General features: G+C 37.8%; 3 protein-coding genes across 7 annotated transcripts in view; 2 read left to right on the top strand and 1 right to left on the bottom strand.

Annotated features, from left to right (window-relative positions):
• The first annotated feature begins 1,582 nt into the window (after nt 1–1,582).
• Nucleotides 1,583–4,274, top strand: FABP2 (fatty acid binding protein 2). Its single transcript, XM_054823413.1, has 4 exons — nt 1,583–1,649; nt 2,334–2,506; nt 3,085–3,192; nt 4,145–4,274. The coding sequence occupies exons 1-4, from the start codon at nt 1,583–1,585 to the stop codon at nt 4,193–4,195; spliced, it is 399 nt and encodes a 132-aa protein (XP_054679388.1). The 3' UTR covers nt 4,196–4,274.
• Nucleotides 4,275–5,772: 1,498 nt separating this feature from the next.
• On the top strand, nt 5,773–10,107 carry LOC129206321 (uncharacterized). The gene is made up of 3 exons (XM_054825303.1): nt 5,773–6,019; nt 7,831–8,139; nt 8,606–10,107. Exons 1-3 carry the CDS (start codon nt 5,773–5,775, stop codon nt 8,701–8,703), a joined length of 654 nt encoding a protein of 217 aa, XP_054681278.1. The 3' UTR covers nt 8,704–10,107.
• A 32-nt stretch (nt 10,108–10,139) lies between these two features.
• Nucleotides 10,140–19,218, bottom strand: part of USP53 (ubiquitin specific peptidase 53) — a 39,143-nt gene continuing 30,064 nt past the window's right edge. For all 5 annotated transcript variants that reach the window (XM_054823881.1, XM_054823878.1, XM_054823879.1 and 2 more), the window contains 2 exons: nt 14,679–14,778; nt 10,140–13,881 (listed from right to left, as the gene is read on the bottom strand). In XM_054823881.1, coding sequence (XP_054679856.1) covers nt 12,897–13,881; nt 14,679–14,778 — 1,085 coding nt within the window. In that variant the 3' untranslated portion in view covers nt 10,140–12,896. The remainder of the gene's footprint in view (nt 13,882–14,678; nt 14,779–19,218) is intronic.

The raw sequence follows: 19,218 nt of genomic DNA on the forward strand, positions 1-19,218 counted from the left end.
GAAGGCGAACGACAGGTTTCAAACATCTGCTGTGTAAGAGGAGGTGGCTCACTTCAAATGAAATGAATTAGTAAACACTCACAGAAGGAACTCTGTTGGCAGATCTGAGATAACCTCTGCAAGTTACTGCTGGGACAGTCGTCTTGAACTGGAATAGTTGTAGTTGGAACATGAGGTGTTCACAACTACAACAGACTAGTTTGCACCAAATGCCATCTTTCAAAAGACCAAAGGGAAAGAAAATTAACTCTAGTGTATGGTCAGCTTCTAGCACTCTGTTTTGGCTGCAGGTATATGGCACTTTTCCCTCCATCACTTGCAACAATATGAACCTACATTCTTTCTTCTTTTCATCAAGCGAGAAATACTTGTTGAGCCATTTTTCCTCTCCAGTCTGCTAGCTAGATTACTATTGATTTCAAAATAAAGTTGACTGGAGTGAAAAGCCACAGTATCCCGGTATCGCTAGCAAAGTTCTGAATTTATAGTTACATTTAGTAAAACCTCTCCCAGGCTGCAATGCATAGATGTACAAGACTATGATAACATGAGACACTGTTAAAATTTGGTAAGTAGAGCACAACCAATCACCTGTGCGCTAAGAAAAATCCAATTCGGCGTCAGGATTTACAGTTACATTTTGAAGCTAATGGACAGGAAAGCTGATGCCATCCACGTGAACAGAATAATGATAACTCTAAACTTGGTGAAGACAACAGCTGGGTCGATAGTTTTGCTCAGTTTCAAATAGCACCAATTACAGGGGAAGGGGAGTGGGGGAAGAAGCAGCTAAGTCAGGGAAGACTCATGTTCTGCATAATCCTTGAACCGACAAAATCTGGGACCTATGGAAATCCACCACATCAGGTAAATTCACTTATCTTTTCCTGTTTTAGGAATGGGTTAGATGCACATAGCATTCACTGAATGTGTTATAACAAACATAATTTGTAGAAACTGCTCAGAATTTAAACTATATACTAAAGAGTGAGCACATGAGTACAGAATATCGTCCCAATTTTCACAGCTCAGCACTAGACAAGAAGCAAGTGGACAGTTTTCTGAAACAACCTGTAGACATTCAGTAAATCCTCTGCCCCATGCTTATTATGTTGAGCAGAACAGATCTCTACCAAATTATAATGGACAAAGTAGAGATTTGTGTTTGGCTGTTTGGATAAATATATTTTCTCCAGTTGCATAAAGACTCTCCCACAAGCATGAAGATAGAACACAGATATAGAAAATTCTCAAGAAATTTTCTTAGTCTAATTATTGCTTTCACTAGATAGCTGATTTTTACTACAACTCAACAAAATGAATGGCTTAGCAATCCTTTATTAATAAGAGCAATAAAGATACTGTCATGATTTGGGGGCAACAAGGGAGAAATTCAGCAGGCAGTGTGGTCACAGTTGGAAATTTGATTAAACTACAGTAAACTTCTCCTTGAAAAGATCAGTGCATCAGTTGAGCTTTAGTCAGCCACATCATCTTGTAAATTGCTTTCAAGATAAGCCAGTACATAAATTCTCTTTGCAAAGATCTGTTACTTCAGAGTAGCTCTCCTACAGACAGAAACATGGCATTTAATGGTACTTGGAAAATAGAGAGAAATGAAAACTATGAAAAGTTCATGGAGGCGATGGGTAAGTCTTATTTTCCAATGCCTTCAAGAATACTATTTCTATAGCTGAATACAAACTTGAGCTGTCTGTGAACTACCTCTTCTGGCTAGCCTGTCCTTTTGCTATTTGCTGCTCTGCCCTTGTATAGTGTACTGCATTTATTTTCCAAAGATTCCACAAGGCAGGGGAGGGAAATACTGGGAAATGTTCTGATTCTAATTACATTATGTTAAACTTAAGAAACTTAACTAATTCCAGCAGATTTATTTCAGCAGAGGAGACTGTCTAGGTCTACATTTGAGGAAAAGGCTCAGAGAATTTGAATGATAAACTTTAAGCAGAATTCTGTACCAGGAAGATTATTCTGGTAACATGAAACTAGCTTAAAAATTGCATAGGGAGGAAATCGGCATTCTTCAATTTTATAAAACCACACAATTCAAGTCATTTTAACATCCTGATACTTACATTAAATTTGTACAAACTGTGCATTATATGGATATAAACATAACCATTCCAGTTGGATAGTTGTTTGTATTATATCTGTACTGATAAATATAGCCTCAATAAAAAGTGAAAAATAAAAAAAATCAGGTCAGAATGCTGGAATAAACTCACCTGACCACATAAAAGTCACTAAAGAGAGACAATTATGATGCTCTGGGGTTTTGTTTTTTTCTGATTCATGTTAATTGATTTTTCTAGGTGTTAACATGGTGAAAAGAAAGTTAGGAGCCCATGATAATCTGAAGATCACTATTCAGCAAGATGGAAACAAATTTACTGTCAAAGAATCAAGCAACTTCCGTACCATTGATATTGAATTCACTCTGGGAGCCAATTTTGAATACAGTCTGGCTGATGGGACTGAACTTACTGTAAGAGACTTTTTATATAATTATCTATTTATGATATAACTTTATGAAGTACAGTTTCAAGATGAATGATTTGTCTTCCTAATTTGTAAGTTAAATTTTACTTTTACAATGTGACTGTTCAGGAATGCTTTCAGCTTATACACAAAAACACAAGGTAGTCTTAACTGTTGATGGTTCAACTCTGTACCGTGAAGCTCAGGGTTCCATAGAGTGCCCAAAAAGCAGAGGATGTAGCAAATTTCAGATGATGAAATCTAGGTGATTGCAATTTTACTTCTTATAATACTCAAATACACCACCTAGAGTGTAGAGTGGGTATTAATAAGAAATTACTTTGTTGATAAAATTAACTAAAAGAAGGTGTACTGAGCACTAAAAAAAAAAAATCTAGCTTGACTATTATGCAATTAAACTAGTGGTTTTATTAAAATTGCATTTTTGTAGCCTTTCCATCTATGTCCAAAAAAACATTATTACACTGTTATAATCTCTTCTCACTTTTAAGCATTCCTGCAGTCTTTAAATCAACTCAGTATCATATCTATTGCAAAATATTTGGGGTTTTTTTCCCATTATAGGGTTCTTGGAACATGGAAGGAAATAAACTTGTAGGAACATTTACTAGAAAAGATAATGGAAAAGTACTCACAGCATACAGAGAAATCATAGGTGAAGAACTTGTTCAGGTGAGTTAAGCAGTCATGTAAAACTACAATATAATGGTCTAAAAAAATTTAAAAGCTGTTCTGAAAGTAGGCAATATTTTCTTCAAACCAAATAACCTCATTTATCTTTAGTTAAAATTCTCAAGTTTAATAATCTATCAAAATTTAAAACTTTAAAATAAAACTCACAATCTGTGAGTTTTATGTTTTTCTATCCATGTGAATTGTATCTTATCAATGCATTCTGAAGCCTGTGAATACAAGCTGTATACGGAAGATATATATATGAGGATAGATATATATGCAATATAGGTGTGTGCTGACTGAAGGCCCTTTTCCTGTGAAAGCCTTACCAGAGGAGCTTACTATACGGTAATGTTGTCAATGGCTGAGAAACACCCTTTTAAAACAAAGTTTGGGGTTGGGGCAGAGGATGATGGCACAGAGGGGTAAGTTTGAGACAAAAGGAAAATGTTTCACAGCTCTGCAGTAAAGCCAGAAACTGAACTGAACTGCAATGCTTTAAGATCCTCTCAGCTACTGAGTCACAAGCTTCTTAAAAGAGTAAATTAAAAAAACAACCAACTTTACGGACAGGTGTGAGGTTTGAGATGTCAAAACCATACAGTCCAACCCTTCAGTACTTCTTCACACTTCTAATAAAAGCAGTCACATAGATGAAACTTGTTAATTAGTGGTGTTGGGAATATGGCACTTCAACACTTCGATTTTTTTCTGAAGCCCCCAAAAGCTGTCCCGCAGGGGTTTAAACGTTTGCATAGAGAATTTATGCCTATTGACAACAGGCTGCTTTTCTTCCATTCTTTTCCTCAGAGCCTGCACAAGGGCTAGTAGGCCCCATAGGGCCACCACTCACAATTAGTTAAATCACTATTGACCATCTCTCAATAGCGTCTGCGAAATGAAACTTTGTAATAGCAGCCAATGATTTTTCTTCTTCATTTCCTAACAGACCTATGTATACGAAGGAGTTGAAGCCAAGAGAATCTTCAGGAGGGGCTAATTCACCCAGAACAGCACCAGAATCAAAAACCAATGAAAAAAGACCATTTTCCTACATATCTTCAGGTGTTTTTTTTTCCCTTTTATCCCCTCACAGCACCTCCTAAGCTGCAATTACTTCAACCTGTTGAAAACAAAGGCTAATTCCTTATGTTTATTGTTTTGCCTTGAATAAACAAACTCCAATTATAATTTGATACAAATGCTAAACTGTTATTTGTACCAAGTCCTACCTGAGTGCCACACTGTAAAAGGCTGCAGAAACTATTTTCTATAAGCAGAACTTAAATATTTTTTTGCACTGGTTCTCAACTTAGTTTCCTTACCATAATACTTATACTGATAAACAGTTTCTCTGTGTATTCAATATTGTGTAATAATGAAGGCAAAACCTAAAATAAACCTGACAACACCCAAGTCTCTAAGACTATTCTGTGTAAATATAAATATGGAATAAACATAAAGTGTGGTGTGATAATACAGCTAATTTGGAGGACTTAAATGATATCACATTGATACCTTGCTCATATCAATAGGAATAATACAAAGCACGTACTGATGATATACGGATATCTCACATAAAGCAATTTCATAGTATTTGTTTCTAAAAGTATGACCATACTTTTAAACATGCAGATTTTGAGTTGTTCCAAATTATTAGGAGTTGAAATAATTCTGCTTCAGGAAGAGTATTACAGCAGGCTCTGAGTGAGTTTCTTTCAGGACATGAAAAAAAACATTGAAGGTATCTTAACAAGATAAGGAATAATTTCAGACTACGTTGACTTCAATCACTGGTGTTTCCGATGGGTGACAAACATGCACCATGTTCTGCTCATGTTGTCGAGACTGTAAATGCTAGTTTCAACCCAGCCGCACCTCCCTTGAGTTGCACCGTTTCCTCAGGGTTGCAGTAAAACTGCTCCTCGAAGCAGCCGTATCTGTCAAGTCTCCCAGCACTTCATCACAGAATTCCCTGATGAAGGTAAACAGCTAGATAATCTTCTGTGCTTATTCACATGCTGTTACAGGTCCAATTTCAAATATAACTTCTGAATGGGTACATTTACATTATGATTTTAATGGCTTTTTAAAATATCTCGCAAAATATACTCCCCTGTTTTCTTGGCTGTTGTCTTCAGCGTCTCATAGCTCCCTCTACTGTCAAAATGCTCTCATGACGCAAACTGTTTGAGTTAGTAGGACAGCTCACCCTTCTTTATGCATTTCCTCCCCCAGATATTGATTGTATGCAACTTTCAGTGTAGATTTTTTTTTTTACATAATCATCTTTCAGTGGATAGATAAACCATATACATTGCGATGAAAAGAATACTATTTTAAATAGTCCTTCAATTTTCAATTACGAAGAGATGTAAAGCTGAAAAGCAAAGGCATGAAAACCAAACCCAACCAAACAAACCAACAAAACAAAGAAATCCAAACCAAAACAAAAAAACCCCAAAACCCAAACCAGCACCCTAGAATCTGGAAACAATGCTATTACAAAATTCTGTCTATCTCTAGGCTATTTTATTTAGATACTAAAGCCTTTAAAAGAGAGAGGGATAAGGAATAATGGCTTGCAGTAAGCTGTGTGACAGATTCTTTAAGCTATGCACGCTGAAAAAGCCAACTAAACTAGGAGACAGAAGCCCTAACCATCGAAATGCTGTTATAGAGTTTGACCTTCATTATCAGCTGCATGTCATTATTGCTTCTAAACTGCATAGAAGTATCTTAATAATTACATGTCGAAGGTTTCAGGAAATTGGAGAATGCCATTTTATATCTTTTGGAGACTTTACTGGCTGGAATGAAAGCTGTATTAAGTTTCTACATGTGCTCTCTTTCTTCCCTGAGTATGCCAACCCTTTAAGTCTTGCACCTTTCTGGTTCAGAAAGTCAAGCTCTAGCCCACGCCTGATATCAATGCACTTACCTCTGCCACACCCAGCCCAGGAACACCCTCATTCATGGTTATTTTGATCTAGGTTACCAGATTTGTTTGCTTGATTGGCTACAATTAATCAGTCAGGTATTTTTTTATCAAGTATTCTGAGAAATTATTTCAGATAATTCTGGATTACATACAAGGCCACAAACTGAAAAATAATCAGATAATTATTTAAGAAAAAAAAAAAAGAGAGCTTAACAGTATTTAACAACTCCAAATACTGCAGACAGATATGGTTAGCAGCTGTACTTAAAAAATAAGGAAAAATCTTTAAAGACTAAGTCTCCAATACTTGAGATAAGATCATCAATTAAAGGAATGGAAGAGAGTGGTATAGCTTCTTTAATTAACAAATAAGATCATTGTATTAGAATAGGAACGAGATAGCCTAGTAAATTTGACTAGCAGACTTTTGTTTCTTAGGCAGGAATTTCAGAATTATGATACTTTGCAGCCTAATAGGAAATAATTTGCTTTGGGAAACCTACAATCCACAGTTCCTTTTGCTCAAATGAGGTAATACAGATGGCTACAAGACTTAAAGGGGAAGTATTGCCATTGTTTCCCCCACAAATCTCTAATATATATACTTCACCTAACACACATATACTTAACCAATACTTGCTATATAAAGACACATTCAACTTCATCCTTATTTCTAATGATAGAACTTGTTAAGGAAAATAGTTACCCCTAAATGCATGCTTGTGAGAAGTTAAACTCCAATCAGCTACATCTGCTCTGCATTCTGCAACAAGTATTACTTTTTACTATGAGGCTAAGAGGGGTTAATAGCTGCAGTGAGGAAGTTTTTGTTCAGTATATTCTATGTTTTCAGTCACTCTCTTCCAGACACAACAAAAATGGTTGCACTCCTTTCAATACTGAGGGAACTGGCTGGACTGAGGGTAGTACATCCCAACTATGAGTGTGGCATCAGGTTGTGCAGCTTAATTTCATTACTTATTCAGCTGTGTGTTGTGTAAATAAAGCACACACTACCTACATAAACTTCTCCATGATAGTTTAGGGTGTACAAGCTCCAACCAACCTTCAAGGATAAGAGCGTATCTTAAGACAATTTCAATTTTCCTAAACTTCCTCACAATGGAATTTCCCAAAAGGTCTTTTATTTTCTCCCAGGGCATCATCTGCTCTCCAAGAACCCATATTACAAACAACTTGTGAATGTTTATTGCCACTCAAGTCCCAATACAGCTTAAGACAAGGCCGACACGGTTTGACAGGATTGACTGCCTGCATTTCCCCACACCCTTGTCTCACCTGGCCAAGCGCCCTGAGGACTGGCGGGGAGCAGCGATCAGTAGTACCCAGGTACTACCACAGAAATGTCAGTCAGCAGCTCGGAGTGAGCCTCCACACGCACCACTTCTCCCACACCAGCAGAAGCGGGAGCTCCCTCCATGCCCAGTATCTTTACCACACGAGCTCGGCCTGGCATCGCCACTACACCCTCAACAGCGAGCGGGAAAGGGGCCACTGCGGCAGCTGTCTGCCGAGGGCACACCGAGGGAGCACGGCCGTGCTTGGGGCAGGTGGCAAAGCACCAGGATCACCACCGGGTGGCGAGGGAAGCCGCCACCACAGCGCCGCTCGCGCCTTAACGGTCACTAACCGTCACCGACCTCCGCCCCCAGAAGGGCGGGGCGCTACGTGAGGCGGCAAGGGCGGTGCTGCCACGCCCTGCGACTCACGCGCGGCGGCAGTACGTGCGCTGCGCTCTGATTGGCTCTCCGCCCGGAAGAGGAGCTGGTATCTGCCGCCGCGCAGCGACCGCCGAGGACATGGAGGCGGCGGTGAGGCGCGAGCAGCGGCGGCAGCAGCAGCGGGGTGCGGCGGAGGCGGATGGCGGCCGGGCGCTGTCGCTGTCGGGGCAGTCCTACTGGCTGGACCTGTGGCTCTTCGTCCTCTTCGACTTCGCGCTCTTCGTGGTCATCTACCTGCTTCCCTGAGGGCGCCGGGCCCAGGTCAGCCGCCGCCGCCAGGGAGAGGGTGCGCTCGGGCCAGGCTCCCACCCACCGCCCGGGGAGGGCCGGCTCTTGGCAGGGCGGGCCTGGGTTTCCACCCTTCCGTTGGGCTGTGGGGCGGCGGGCGGCCTGGGGGTGACGGGAGGGAGGGGAGCGTCTGCTGTCAGCAGCCGGGCGGCCTGAGCCCAGCCGGGGTGCCCAGGGGTGACGGCACCTGGGAGCGGCCTTGCTTTTCCTTGCCTGGAGCGTCCCGACGGCCTAGCCTCGGAAGGCCTCCAGAGCACAGGTACCTCCCAAGAAATGCGAAGCTAATGCCAAACAACCAGCAGCTTTTTCTTTTACCAAAAAATGTATTATCATTTTTTTCGATCAGAAAGTAAGCTTGATGCTTCTTTCCTGCTTGCTGTATCTCCCCCAGGACTGTATAGCACTGCAAAAGTAACCAGGCTTTTTCTGTTCTCTGTAGAGCCACTATCTAATCACCAGATGCACCTTATGAAAACAAGCAGTGGAAGAGGAGGACCATTTGTGCAGTATAAACGCTGGGACTTCACTTGCATGTGAATGCAAGAGGCATATATATATATACACACTATATCACATCTCTGGCTGTATCACAAGTATTACTGTTCAGGTTTTTCCCTTTATCCTGTTTTTGTGTTCTAAACTGTGCCTTAAAGGTCACAGAAGACAGCTTGACTGTGCTTTTGTAATTAGTGCCTAAAGATTTGTTAAGCAGAAATGAAAGTATGTATTGTTTGAATAAAATCAACTGAAAGGACAGACTGTAAAGTGGCTGAGAATAAAATCCAGCTCTTATGTAGTCTGAAGTTGTAACTCGGACCTTTTCCCTCAATAGATGAGGCTTACCCAGCTGTCTTACTTTCAAAAACTTAATCACAAGGGTTTTATGCTGTTTGGTTTTCTGTTACACCTTTCTTTATACCACAGCATGTGTGAGATTCTAGCTTCAGCAGTTACTGTGCCTTCTGAAACGTAACTGTTTAAAAGCAGTAGCAGCCTACTGTCCTTGCATACCAATTTAGGTAAAACAGGGTCCAGTTTTCTTGCTATAAATAGTGAAGGAGCCAGCTTACAAGAACAGCTTTCTTGGCTTCTCTTCCATGGATGATTGTAAGTAGACACTAACAGGTAAGTAATAGGTTTCAACTTCTATGTGCCACATCAAAATTTCCTGTGTCTCACTACAGCAAGACTTTCAAAACAGTGTTAAATGAAGGAGTCTCTTGCATTCTCAGGAGAAAGAAAAGGAAGCCAAGTACATGGAGTAGGCTTTTTACCTGATAAGGTTTTGGGGAAGATAGTCTTCAACTATGGATGAAGGGGGTTCCGTCGTCTTGAGTATTTTTCCCTTGTGAATATCAGTTTCTGAGAAGTACAATTCATGGTTGTTAGGGTTTTTTGGGGGGAATAAATATAATAAAATAACTATATTTCAGAGACTTTGAAGTGTAGAGTATTTCAGTGTCTTCTAACCCATTAAATGAAAACAGGCTACTATCAGGTTAAACAGGATTTGAAGTGCAAAAGTGGGCCTGTACTCTCTTTCCCTTTATTTAACAATGAAAGAAAAAGACAACTTTTCTATTGACAGTGGCTTTCTTATGTATCAGACCTATGCTTTAGAACTGAGATGCCTTTATCTGCTAGCACTTATGATCTTGGCTGCTGGTACCTACAAAATGAGTCAAGAACTCTGAAACTGCTGACTTATGTAGAAGAGTGCTGAACTGTGATTCCATTCTCACAAATAGAAAAATGGGTTTTTCAGTTTTTCAAATGAAGCTGTTAAAGAGACAAGTTCACTATTTTTATTATTTTTTTTTAAATTTTATTTTTTTATCCCCCGCCCTGATTTCAGCAGGGAAATCTCAAGGGAACAACCTATTAGGGAAGTATTGTAATGTTGCTCTGTTTCTTTTCTGATAAGGAAGACAATGTGTGGAAAAATGTGGAATACAAAAAGAACAGAAGATGAACATATTTTAAATTTTTATCTGATAGTTTGAACAAGCAGAACTTTGCAAGAAAATAATTCTAAGGACTGAAAAATATATTAATTACAAGACTTGTTAATGTCTTTACTGTTACAAAAATTGTCTAGGCTCTTATACAAATCTATAGCCAGAAGGGGACATTTATAAAAAAAATAAATAGGCACCCTAGGTAAGTTAAAACAAGTTATCACATATTAGTTAGCAAATATTACATACATACATATATGGAGTGCAGAGTCAAATATAAAAACAAAGGTGCCCCAATTAGCTGTCTATTGACTATAATTAAATACCTGGTAAACATGGGTCACATAGAAAGTTGTCTGATAAGATTGTTTCAAGCAAAGCAAGGAGATGGAAGTACATCTAAATTGCTGTAGCTACTTTAAGTTTACCAGTTGTGCTTACTGGAAGCCAAATTCATTGGTATCAGTAGTAGGCATTCATATTGCTCATTGTACAGGAGTATGAACATTGCTATGCATGTTTAAAAATAAGTGTTCTAACATAATTCACAGTTGTTGCTGTGCTATTCATACATAAAAATACTGTCATTTCAAATATAAGATTTTTGCAAAACATTTTACAAATTATACATTATTTACAAATTCCAATAATCTTTGTTTTTACACAAGTATTAGAAGACAGTTTTACTTAACTGGCTATATATATTATGTAACATTGCTAGACAAACTAGAAAAGTTTAATTTACAGCTTTTGAAACCTCTCAAAAATATTACAATTAGTCTTCCAAATTCTTAGATTTTCCAGGTTCTTTTTCTGTATTCAACTGATTTTCTTACAAAAGCATTTTTTTAAGTTGCTGTTTACCAGCAGCCATACCTAAACATGCATAATTATTTGCACTACAAATTCTAGAATTTTTTCCAAGTGCTACAACAAATGTTAATTAAGAAGGTAGAAATAAGATTAATCTGAGATACTTGGTTTGTTGCATATATCATGTTCCAGTTCTACTGTAAGTTACATGTAGTTTAATAAAAAAAAAAATCCTGACCTTGACACAGAATAACCAAAACTACTGTTTAAATATACACCTTGGATAATCGTGCTAAACAATCACCACCATTTGGTTGAAGCACTAAAGCTCACATATGGTTTATAAACATAAAAAAGCCTTTCTGACTAACAGTGCAAGTATAAGCAAGAGTGTTTATTATGCAGATTTAATTTTGCATTATTTTCCTAACTAAAAGGTATTGAAGTTTAGATGTAATCAGCAGCACCCCAAGTTAACGAATAAGGGCAAAATTTAGCCTTTTCAGATTGTGTCAGGCTTTGCTGACATTAATTCTTAATTATACATTGCTCAGTGTTATGGTAAGACTGAAGCAGAACTCCAAGCCCCTGCTTCTGACACCACAAGACATGACAGGTCATTTCAAACACTCAGGGCTGCTGGGTGGGCAAAATCCTGCTCGCCCTTCTTTCCTCCCCAGCCCTCACTGCGCCACAGCACTTTCTAGATAGTTCTGTGCACTGATTTAACTAACCACACAAAAGCCAAATCAACCCTCATTGTTATTGAAATAAAGTCAGGTTAACAAAAGACATGGTAAATGCCAGAGCTGCCCAAACTGCAGAGCAGAGAAAGAGAGGAACTGCTTTTTTTGTGCCCTCTCAGCCACCGCAGTCCAAATGGCTGCAGGTTTTCAGGCTCATCTGCTCATACAGATCATATCCATGGGTACGACTGCTCCGAACAGGGAAAAACGTCAGTAAAATCAAATGTCTGATCCCCATTAAACACTGCTCAAAATGTCAAGCTGAAAAAAGATAGGAAGTTCAATAAATAGCAGCATTGACTGTGCATGCAATTGTAGAATAAATCAGAACTGAACGTAAGTAGTAAATATATCTAACACATTACAAAATTAATCTGTCATAATTGCAAGATAACTATTTTAAAATTAGCATCGTATTCTGCTATATCAGTTTGTAGCTTATGTGTTTAAATTTAATAAGTTAAAGTATATAGGTTATAGGGTGAAAAATCTGATAAATGTGTATGAAAATGTACACTAACATAGAGCAGGTATATGAATAGTACAGTCTCTTACTGCAATTTACTTGAATTCCCTTTGAAAATCTTATTTAACACTTGCAAACCAGAACCATTTTTAAAGAATTATTATTAAGGCTTTTCAAATAAAAAGTTAGAAATTCTCTGGGTAAACTTGTATTAAAGACACTTGAAGGTTTGTCAAAGCACAGACTCTCAGAGAAGTCAGTTGAAAAAAACCGTGTTACCTCCTGCTACCTATCAGGACAAATACCGCTCTATTATAACTAGATTTACTGCATTATATATGGTAATATGTTTATCGCTTTTGTTAGTCTAAGTATATAGTGACCACAGTCTGAAGGAACACTTTTTCAACTGCAACTAATTAAATCTTCTTACAAAATTAGTAACATCTAGTTGATCTCACTGCTGTGGGATGCATACACCCAAAGGGACCATTTTTAATATAAACTGTAGAAGACAAGCTGAGTAACAGAGGTAAGCATTAAGGCAACTAGAGTAACAAATTAAAGAACCAGAAGTTTAGCACCTCTCCTCCTCTCACCTCTGTTTGCATATTCATTTAAAGAGTCGTAACTCCTAAGGAAAGTACAGTCAACTGGGTGCCCAGTTATCACACGCAGAGAGATTCAAGGTTTGTGCCTGTTTACAGACTCCATGAAATGCAAAAGTCAGATCCAGATTTTAAGAATCTATCTACTGCAGTGTATGCCCTCTACACTTGCCTTGTACCTTTGCTCAGATGTGGGATGCCTGGGCTCAAGAGTAGCATGGTATGTAGCATTCAGTTCTACTCCAGCTGATGGAGGATGCTTTTCTTTGTGAAAGCTTCCGCTATCTGTAAAATACAGCTTGGGTCTCTGATGATATTTCATCCTGTATGTGTCAGTCATACAACTATCTACTGAAAAATAAGTCGTTAGGGATACACTCTCATTTCCATCCACGTAGCCAGCACCTGGTCCCGTATTACGAGATCCTTTCTTTAAGAAGTTTTCAGACACAGTCCAAAAGTCATTAACTGGTAAGTGAGGTGGCGAATCTGGTTTATGAATAAACAGCTCACTCCCTTGAAACGGTTCTTTAAGCCTTTGTTCATTTGTAAATATGCTTGATTCTGATGCAGATTTTAAAGGTGTACCTGTTTGCCTTAATGGGTTATTTTGCAACACTTCTGTTGATCTTACATCAGCTGCCAAGTTATTTTCTGATCCTGGCAAAGTATTCAGAGCGTATTTCTTTGGCGGTAAAGGGGGAGGAAGATTCTGGTACACTGTTTCAGGCACCCAAAGAGCATCCGCCCTTCGGAGTGGGTGCCCAGCATGCTCACTGGGAGGGGGAAGCCCCATGGGCCTTTCTGACAGGTTCTGTGCCACACAAGGTGACAACCCCACCTTGGGACCAACCGTTCTTGCATGCTGAGACTGTGGCTGGCAAGAGGAGTGAAAGTCATTGTTCATCAGCTTCTGTCCACAGACGTTTTCTACATAGGGGTGGGATACACCATCAGCACAATATACTGACACATTCATCTTCTCAAGCTTGTCTTGATTAAGCCACTCTGAAGGATTCTGTTCATTGGCCTTGTTCCTGCTTTCTGACTTAACGATGTCTTTAAGAACTGGCTGTAGAGCTGATGATGGGAAAAATTTCCTGTTGGTCTCGGGCATTTCAGCTCTAAAATACAAAACCACACAACATCTAAGTATCCATAAATACATAAGAAAAAGCTCAGATTACCCAAGGATTTTTGACAGCCTTGGTAACACTGCTTAAATATTCAAACTGACTAGAGAATTGGGATCTGCTTAACATACAGTCATTTGATTCAAAGTTCTATTAAACCACTCCAAGGTGTCACTTGAAATGTAAAGTGCCCCAAACATATCTCTGCAAGAGACTGAATATCTGTAAGGTAAGATAAATTCCTTCAACATTCAGGACTACATCAAACATGATCTCTGCTGCTCTTCCTGTTGACTCAGTCTGCTACATCCACTTTTCAAATATTAGATGTTACATTTGGGTGCTAAATTTGTATTTAGATTCTTGATTTTTTAGGAGGTACTGAGAACTTCCAGTTCAAATTAGAAACAGGTATAAAGCAGCAGCTTCTAAACAGAAGGTATTTTTCCCTCCCCTTCCAGCCAAACTTTTCAAAACTTTATGGGGTTATTGCACTAACCACTAATTGGTTAATCACTGCCTGTTGTAGTATATGAATTCAAACCAGAAAAATATTAAACCCCTTTGCTCTGGTACGATTGTTTAAAACAATGTAAGTTATTTGGTTTCACTGACATACTCAAAATTAAAATAAAGATGGAGAACATCTAGCCCTATCAATTATGTAAAATTCTGTCAAAAATATTCAATACCTTAACTTTTGCATGCTTAATATTGATTACTATCACATAACTGAATTCAGTGTTTCTTAAACTATTACATAGTAAATGAATGGTAATATTAGATACCTCTTTACTGGAGGACTGGGCACCTGCAGCTGTAATTCTGTCGGGAAATTAACATGAGGTCTGTAGTTAGTGTCTGAATTGATCTGGTCTTTCCTCAAGTCTGGGGGTAAAAAAAAAATTGTTTCAAAGTAAGCAGAAATACAGTCCAATTCCTTCTTTGTAATTCCTCAGAGGTTACAAAACCAAACAAAATACAACAAGACAATTCATTCTTTTCAAGATTTGACATTGATCAAAATAACCATTTTGAAGAAAATCTGTCACAGAAGGTCAGATCTTACATTTATCCAAAATAATCTCAGGAAAATGTTGGTTTTTTGGGTTTTTTTTGAAACGTTACCAGAAATAGGTAATTACCACAATTTTGAAGTTCTGTAGGCATGTTTTCAAGATCATCTTAACATTTCATCTAATTAAAAGCATATTTTCAAATGCAACTTTTCATAAAAGCACGTTTATTCAAACATCCAAAGTAATTTACATGGCAAAATAGAAACTATGAGTTCTGAAATTTCACATGATGTAATAATAATTAAATGGAATGAATACTGTAGGGATGGGGCATGTTTAGTTTTTTTGTTCTGTTTTTTAAACAAATGCATTATGCATTCTTTGAAACAGGAACTTACAGCAAACTGTACAGTTTGTAGAGATGCTGAGCAGACAGAGAGCACTCTGTCACGTGCCCTAAAGATACAACACGAGGATGCCTGGGCCAGCACTACTACACTCACTCTCTAGGCGCTCCTTTTATTCACAGGCGAAGGCAAAGAATCATTCTCTGAAAATACACGATTTCTGAACAATGCAGCTCCTAGTTAACAGTAAATAAAGGAAGCATTGAAGTACTCATGTCAATACCACATAGAGTAAAACACTCTCTTGGCAAGTGACAAGCAACAGTCTATTTGTTTAGAGATAGATATTAGAAATCTTCCTAATGCAATGATTGGTCCATTATCATCAGTCACCTGCTCTGAAGCCATTCAAAGAAGTCTTATTTTGGGGATGTATAGACTAGATTCATGTAACTACTACGTCTGTTTCAGAAAAACAGGAATTAAATTCAAAAAAGGGATTGTATATTGCCTGATTTCTAGTAGAATAATCTTGTGCTCAGTAGACAATACTAACTTCAACGATTTCCAATGGAAACGTAGGCTGTTCCATACGTCCATCAACAAACGCTACAAAAATTTTCTATCTATTCTTAAATGATGTAATCTTACCAAGATAAAATACTTTTTTATTCACTTGTTATTCTCCAAGTTTAAATAAAGTCTTGGAACTTTAGACTTGTGAACATGAGTCAAAACCCCTACAATAGAAAAGAACTAAACTAAAAACTTTGGGTGATGCTGTTGGGTTATACTTGTTTTGAGGATCAATATCTGCCCTATCTTTAATTGATGAAAGACTAGAGACACTAAATCTTTGACAAAGAACACAGGTTGTAGAGGCTAAAATGGCATATAGTACAAGAGTCAAACCACCCATATGGCTTCCCCTTGAGCCTCAAAATGAAAAAAAAAAAATCTTGCTATTCTGGCATGATAAACAGTACCACAACTTTAGAAAGAATACTTCTGGGAAAATATTGTTACTGAATGAGCCTGTATGACTGTGGCAAGGGATGAGTAAAAAAGTTTAAAACTGCTCTAGTGGGCCATGGCATCAGAGCTAACTAACACTGAGGTAAGATTTCAAACAGAAAACATTTCTTTCTGCTACAGATTTTAATGAACTGTAAATAGCTTTACTGAAAAAAAAAAAAAAAAAAAGCACAAGCTCTGACACATTACTTCCTGTGAATATTTCCAATTCAGTATTTAATCTCAGTCCCATCATCAGGATACAGTCCTAGGAATGAATTAGCTAAATAATTTGCTAGATTAACAGTGTCTGAAGCTAGTGTTTTTAATTTTCAGGCTTTGAATAGATCGACTTATACAGGAGCATGTCTACTTAAAGATCGCAAATAAATTGCCCATACAACTGCTCTTTAATTTCCTAAACTGCCAGACGTAAAGACTACAGATTTTAATTTTTTAATTTTTACTCCAAGGCAAACTCCAAGGAATTTCGCGTGTTCAGCCCTCCCAGAGGCAGTATCACAAATCGAGCAGGAGGAGGCAGCAAAGGTTAATAAGCTGTTTCCTTGGTGTCACCCTGGTGCGCACTCAGCCAAAGCTGCTCAGCGATACCAGGTGCTTTGTGCCTTCAGAATTCCAGCTGACTTAAAAATAGACGTGTTATTTTCTCTTCTGCTGACAGGATATCCATGCATGGTTAAAACCAGACGTGGACTTGATTGGGAATTTTGGCTCTATGTTCTTTGCAAATCTGAATATGGGACACACAAGCACTGTGCTCAGCTGGAGACTGACACCATTATCAATGGGTCACAAGAAGCTTACTAATAAATGAAATGTAACTTTTTTCTGACATACAAACCAATCTGCTTTTAAGATTTATGAACATCTATTTCCACATCTGAATAGCCAATCTAGATTTTCAAAAGATTAACAGCCATTCTATAGCCAACAGGTAGGACAGAAATTCTCCTCTAGTATCTCCATTTACACATACAGACTATTTGCAAAAATCTGCAAAGCCCAATTTCTGAGGAAAAAAAACAACAAACAACCCCCCCAAAACCTCCACATTAAATTCAGTTTCCTTCTAATGTGCTTTAGCGGCATGTTTCCTGTACTTTTGATTACCAGATTTTTTATTTTTTTTTTTTTTTAAGTTGCCAATTAAAAAAGCAAGGTGTAATAATTTGTTACAAGCACTGTGGCAAATTCCTCTCTCTGAACCTAGACATTTTTCTGTATTCAGTTGAAATGACAGGCACACTTACTGGAAGCTTTCATATGTGGAACAATAACATCACCCCAGTCAAGAACGTAAACACATAATAACTGGTCCAAAATAGAATATTATTTTTAAAAAAACAGGGACCATCTTCAGAAAAAAAACCCCTTATATTCAAGAAACTGTCCTTTTGTAGCAACATACAGCTGCAAAGCAGTTCTTATATATTCATGAGCAGATTTTTTTCCATGGCTTTTAACATCTGGAAAAAATGAAAATAAAGTTCCACTGCTGTTTTTTTTGGGGGGTGGGGTGGTGCATACTTGCATGCATGTGAGAGTTTAAATAAATTCTGAAGTGAAGCAACACTCGACAAAGAACACCAACTATTACTCTCCCTTCATTCTGATCTGCCTGTCTCAAGAAGTTTATCAGGTCTTTATTTTAAAACTGAATCTCTAACCTTTGCCTCATCTATTTTAAATTGCAAACTTCTCACATTAATAAAGTGAATTACAAATGTGAGAGTGCTTTACATTTCAATCTTCATGGGCTGCTTGACTACATTTGGAAATTTTGAAAGTTCAGGATTTGGTTGGTTTGTTTGTTTGTTGGTGTTGTCCCCCCCAAACAAAAATCTTTTTATTTATCATTTAAAGACACTCCAGAAGAACATTTATTTGTTTCTGCTTCATATTAAGTAAATTAAGTAGCTGCATGCTTTAATTTACTACTCAGTTCTTCAAACACAACAGTCATATTCATTGACTGCACCAGAAGGCTAACAACTGGATTTTTTTATAGTTGCGTATTTTAAATTATTACTATAAATGTATGGTTTTCTTAAGAAGATGAGTTTTCCTTTTTCAGAATTATGGTTTGTTTGTGGGGCTTTATGAAGTGACAAATAACCAAAGGCAATTTGGATTCTTTTTACACACTCACCAGAGCTTCAGAATGACTCTAGATTTCAGTTGGAGTTGTCTCATGCTATTAAACTGAATAATTAAAAAAGGGAAAACCTCTGAATTTGTAATACTACAAACACTGCTTTGCATTTATTTTCAAAGGGAAGCAATTATTAACTTAAGGCACTGATTCCAAGTACATTCTTTTTTGAGATCACTGAACAGGCAGCTTTTAATACTATATCTTATATAGGAGACCATCAAACACTTGGCCAATTTTAATCACAGCACTTATTCTACTGACAAGTTAGTTCAAGAATGAAGCGCTCCGAGCTTTGGGTAGGCAGGAGGGGAAGAATATAGAAAACAGGGCTTCTGGGATTTAATTATTAATTTTTTCCTTAACCTTCCCAAGAGTAATGCCTTTTATTGAAATTGTCAGCAGTGGCAATTTCATGAAGACATCTGCGCTTTAGGAATCAGGGAGGGTTGTCATGAAAGCCACTAAAAGTCCTTTATGATTAAAAATTATTATCAGTAGCTAGCACATGGACTGCTCTGAAAATCCATTAAAAAATTCTGTAGTCCTTTCCAACTTCCAAGAATTATAGTCACCTTTCTTCAACTTGAAGAATGTGAGGTTGGAAATTTTGCCCTCACATTGTTCGTGTCACATGTTCTTTATAAACAAAAAAAATTAGCTTCTACAGTTCAAGTTCAAACTTCATAAGCACTAACTTATTAATATAAGTTAAGGATACTATATCTGCTTACCTAATATCCATGATTTCCTGCCAAAATGTGGCCACACAAAT

Source organism: Grus americana, chromosome 4 (assembly GCF_028858705.1).
Source record: "Grus americana isolate bGruAme1 chromosome 4, bGruAme1.mat, whole genome shotgun sequence".
NCBI classification, from domain to species: domain Eukaryota; kingdom Metazoa; phylum Chordata; class Aves; order Gruiformes; family Gruidae; genus Grus; species Grus americana.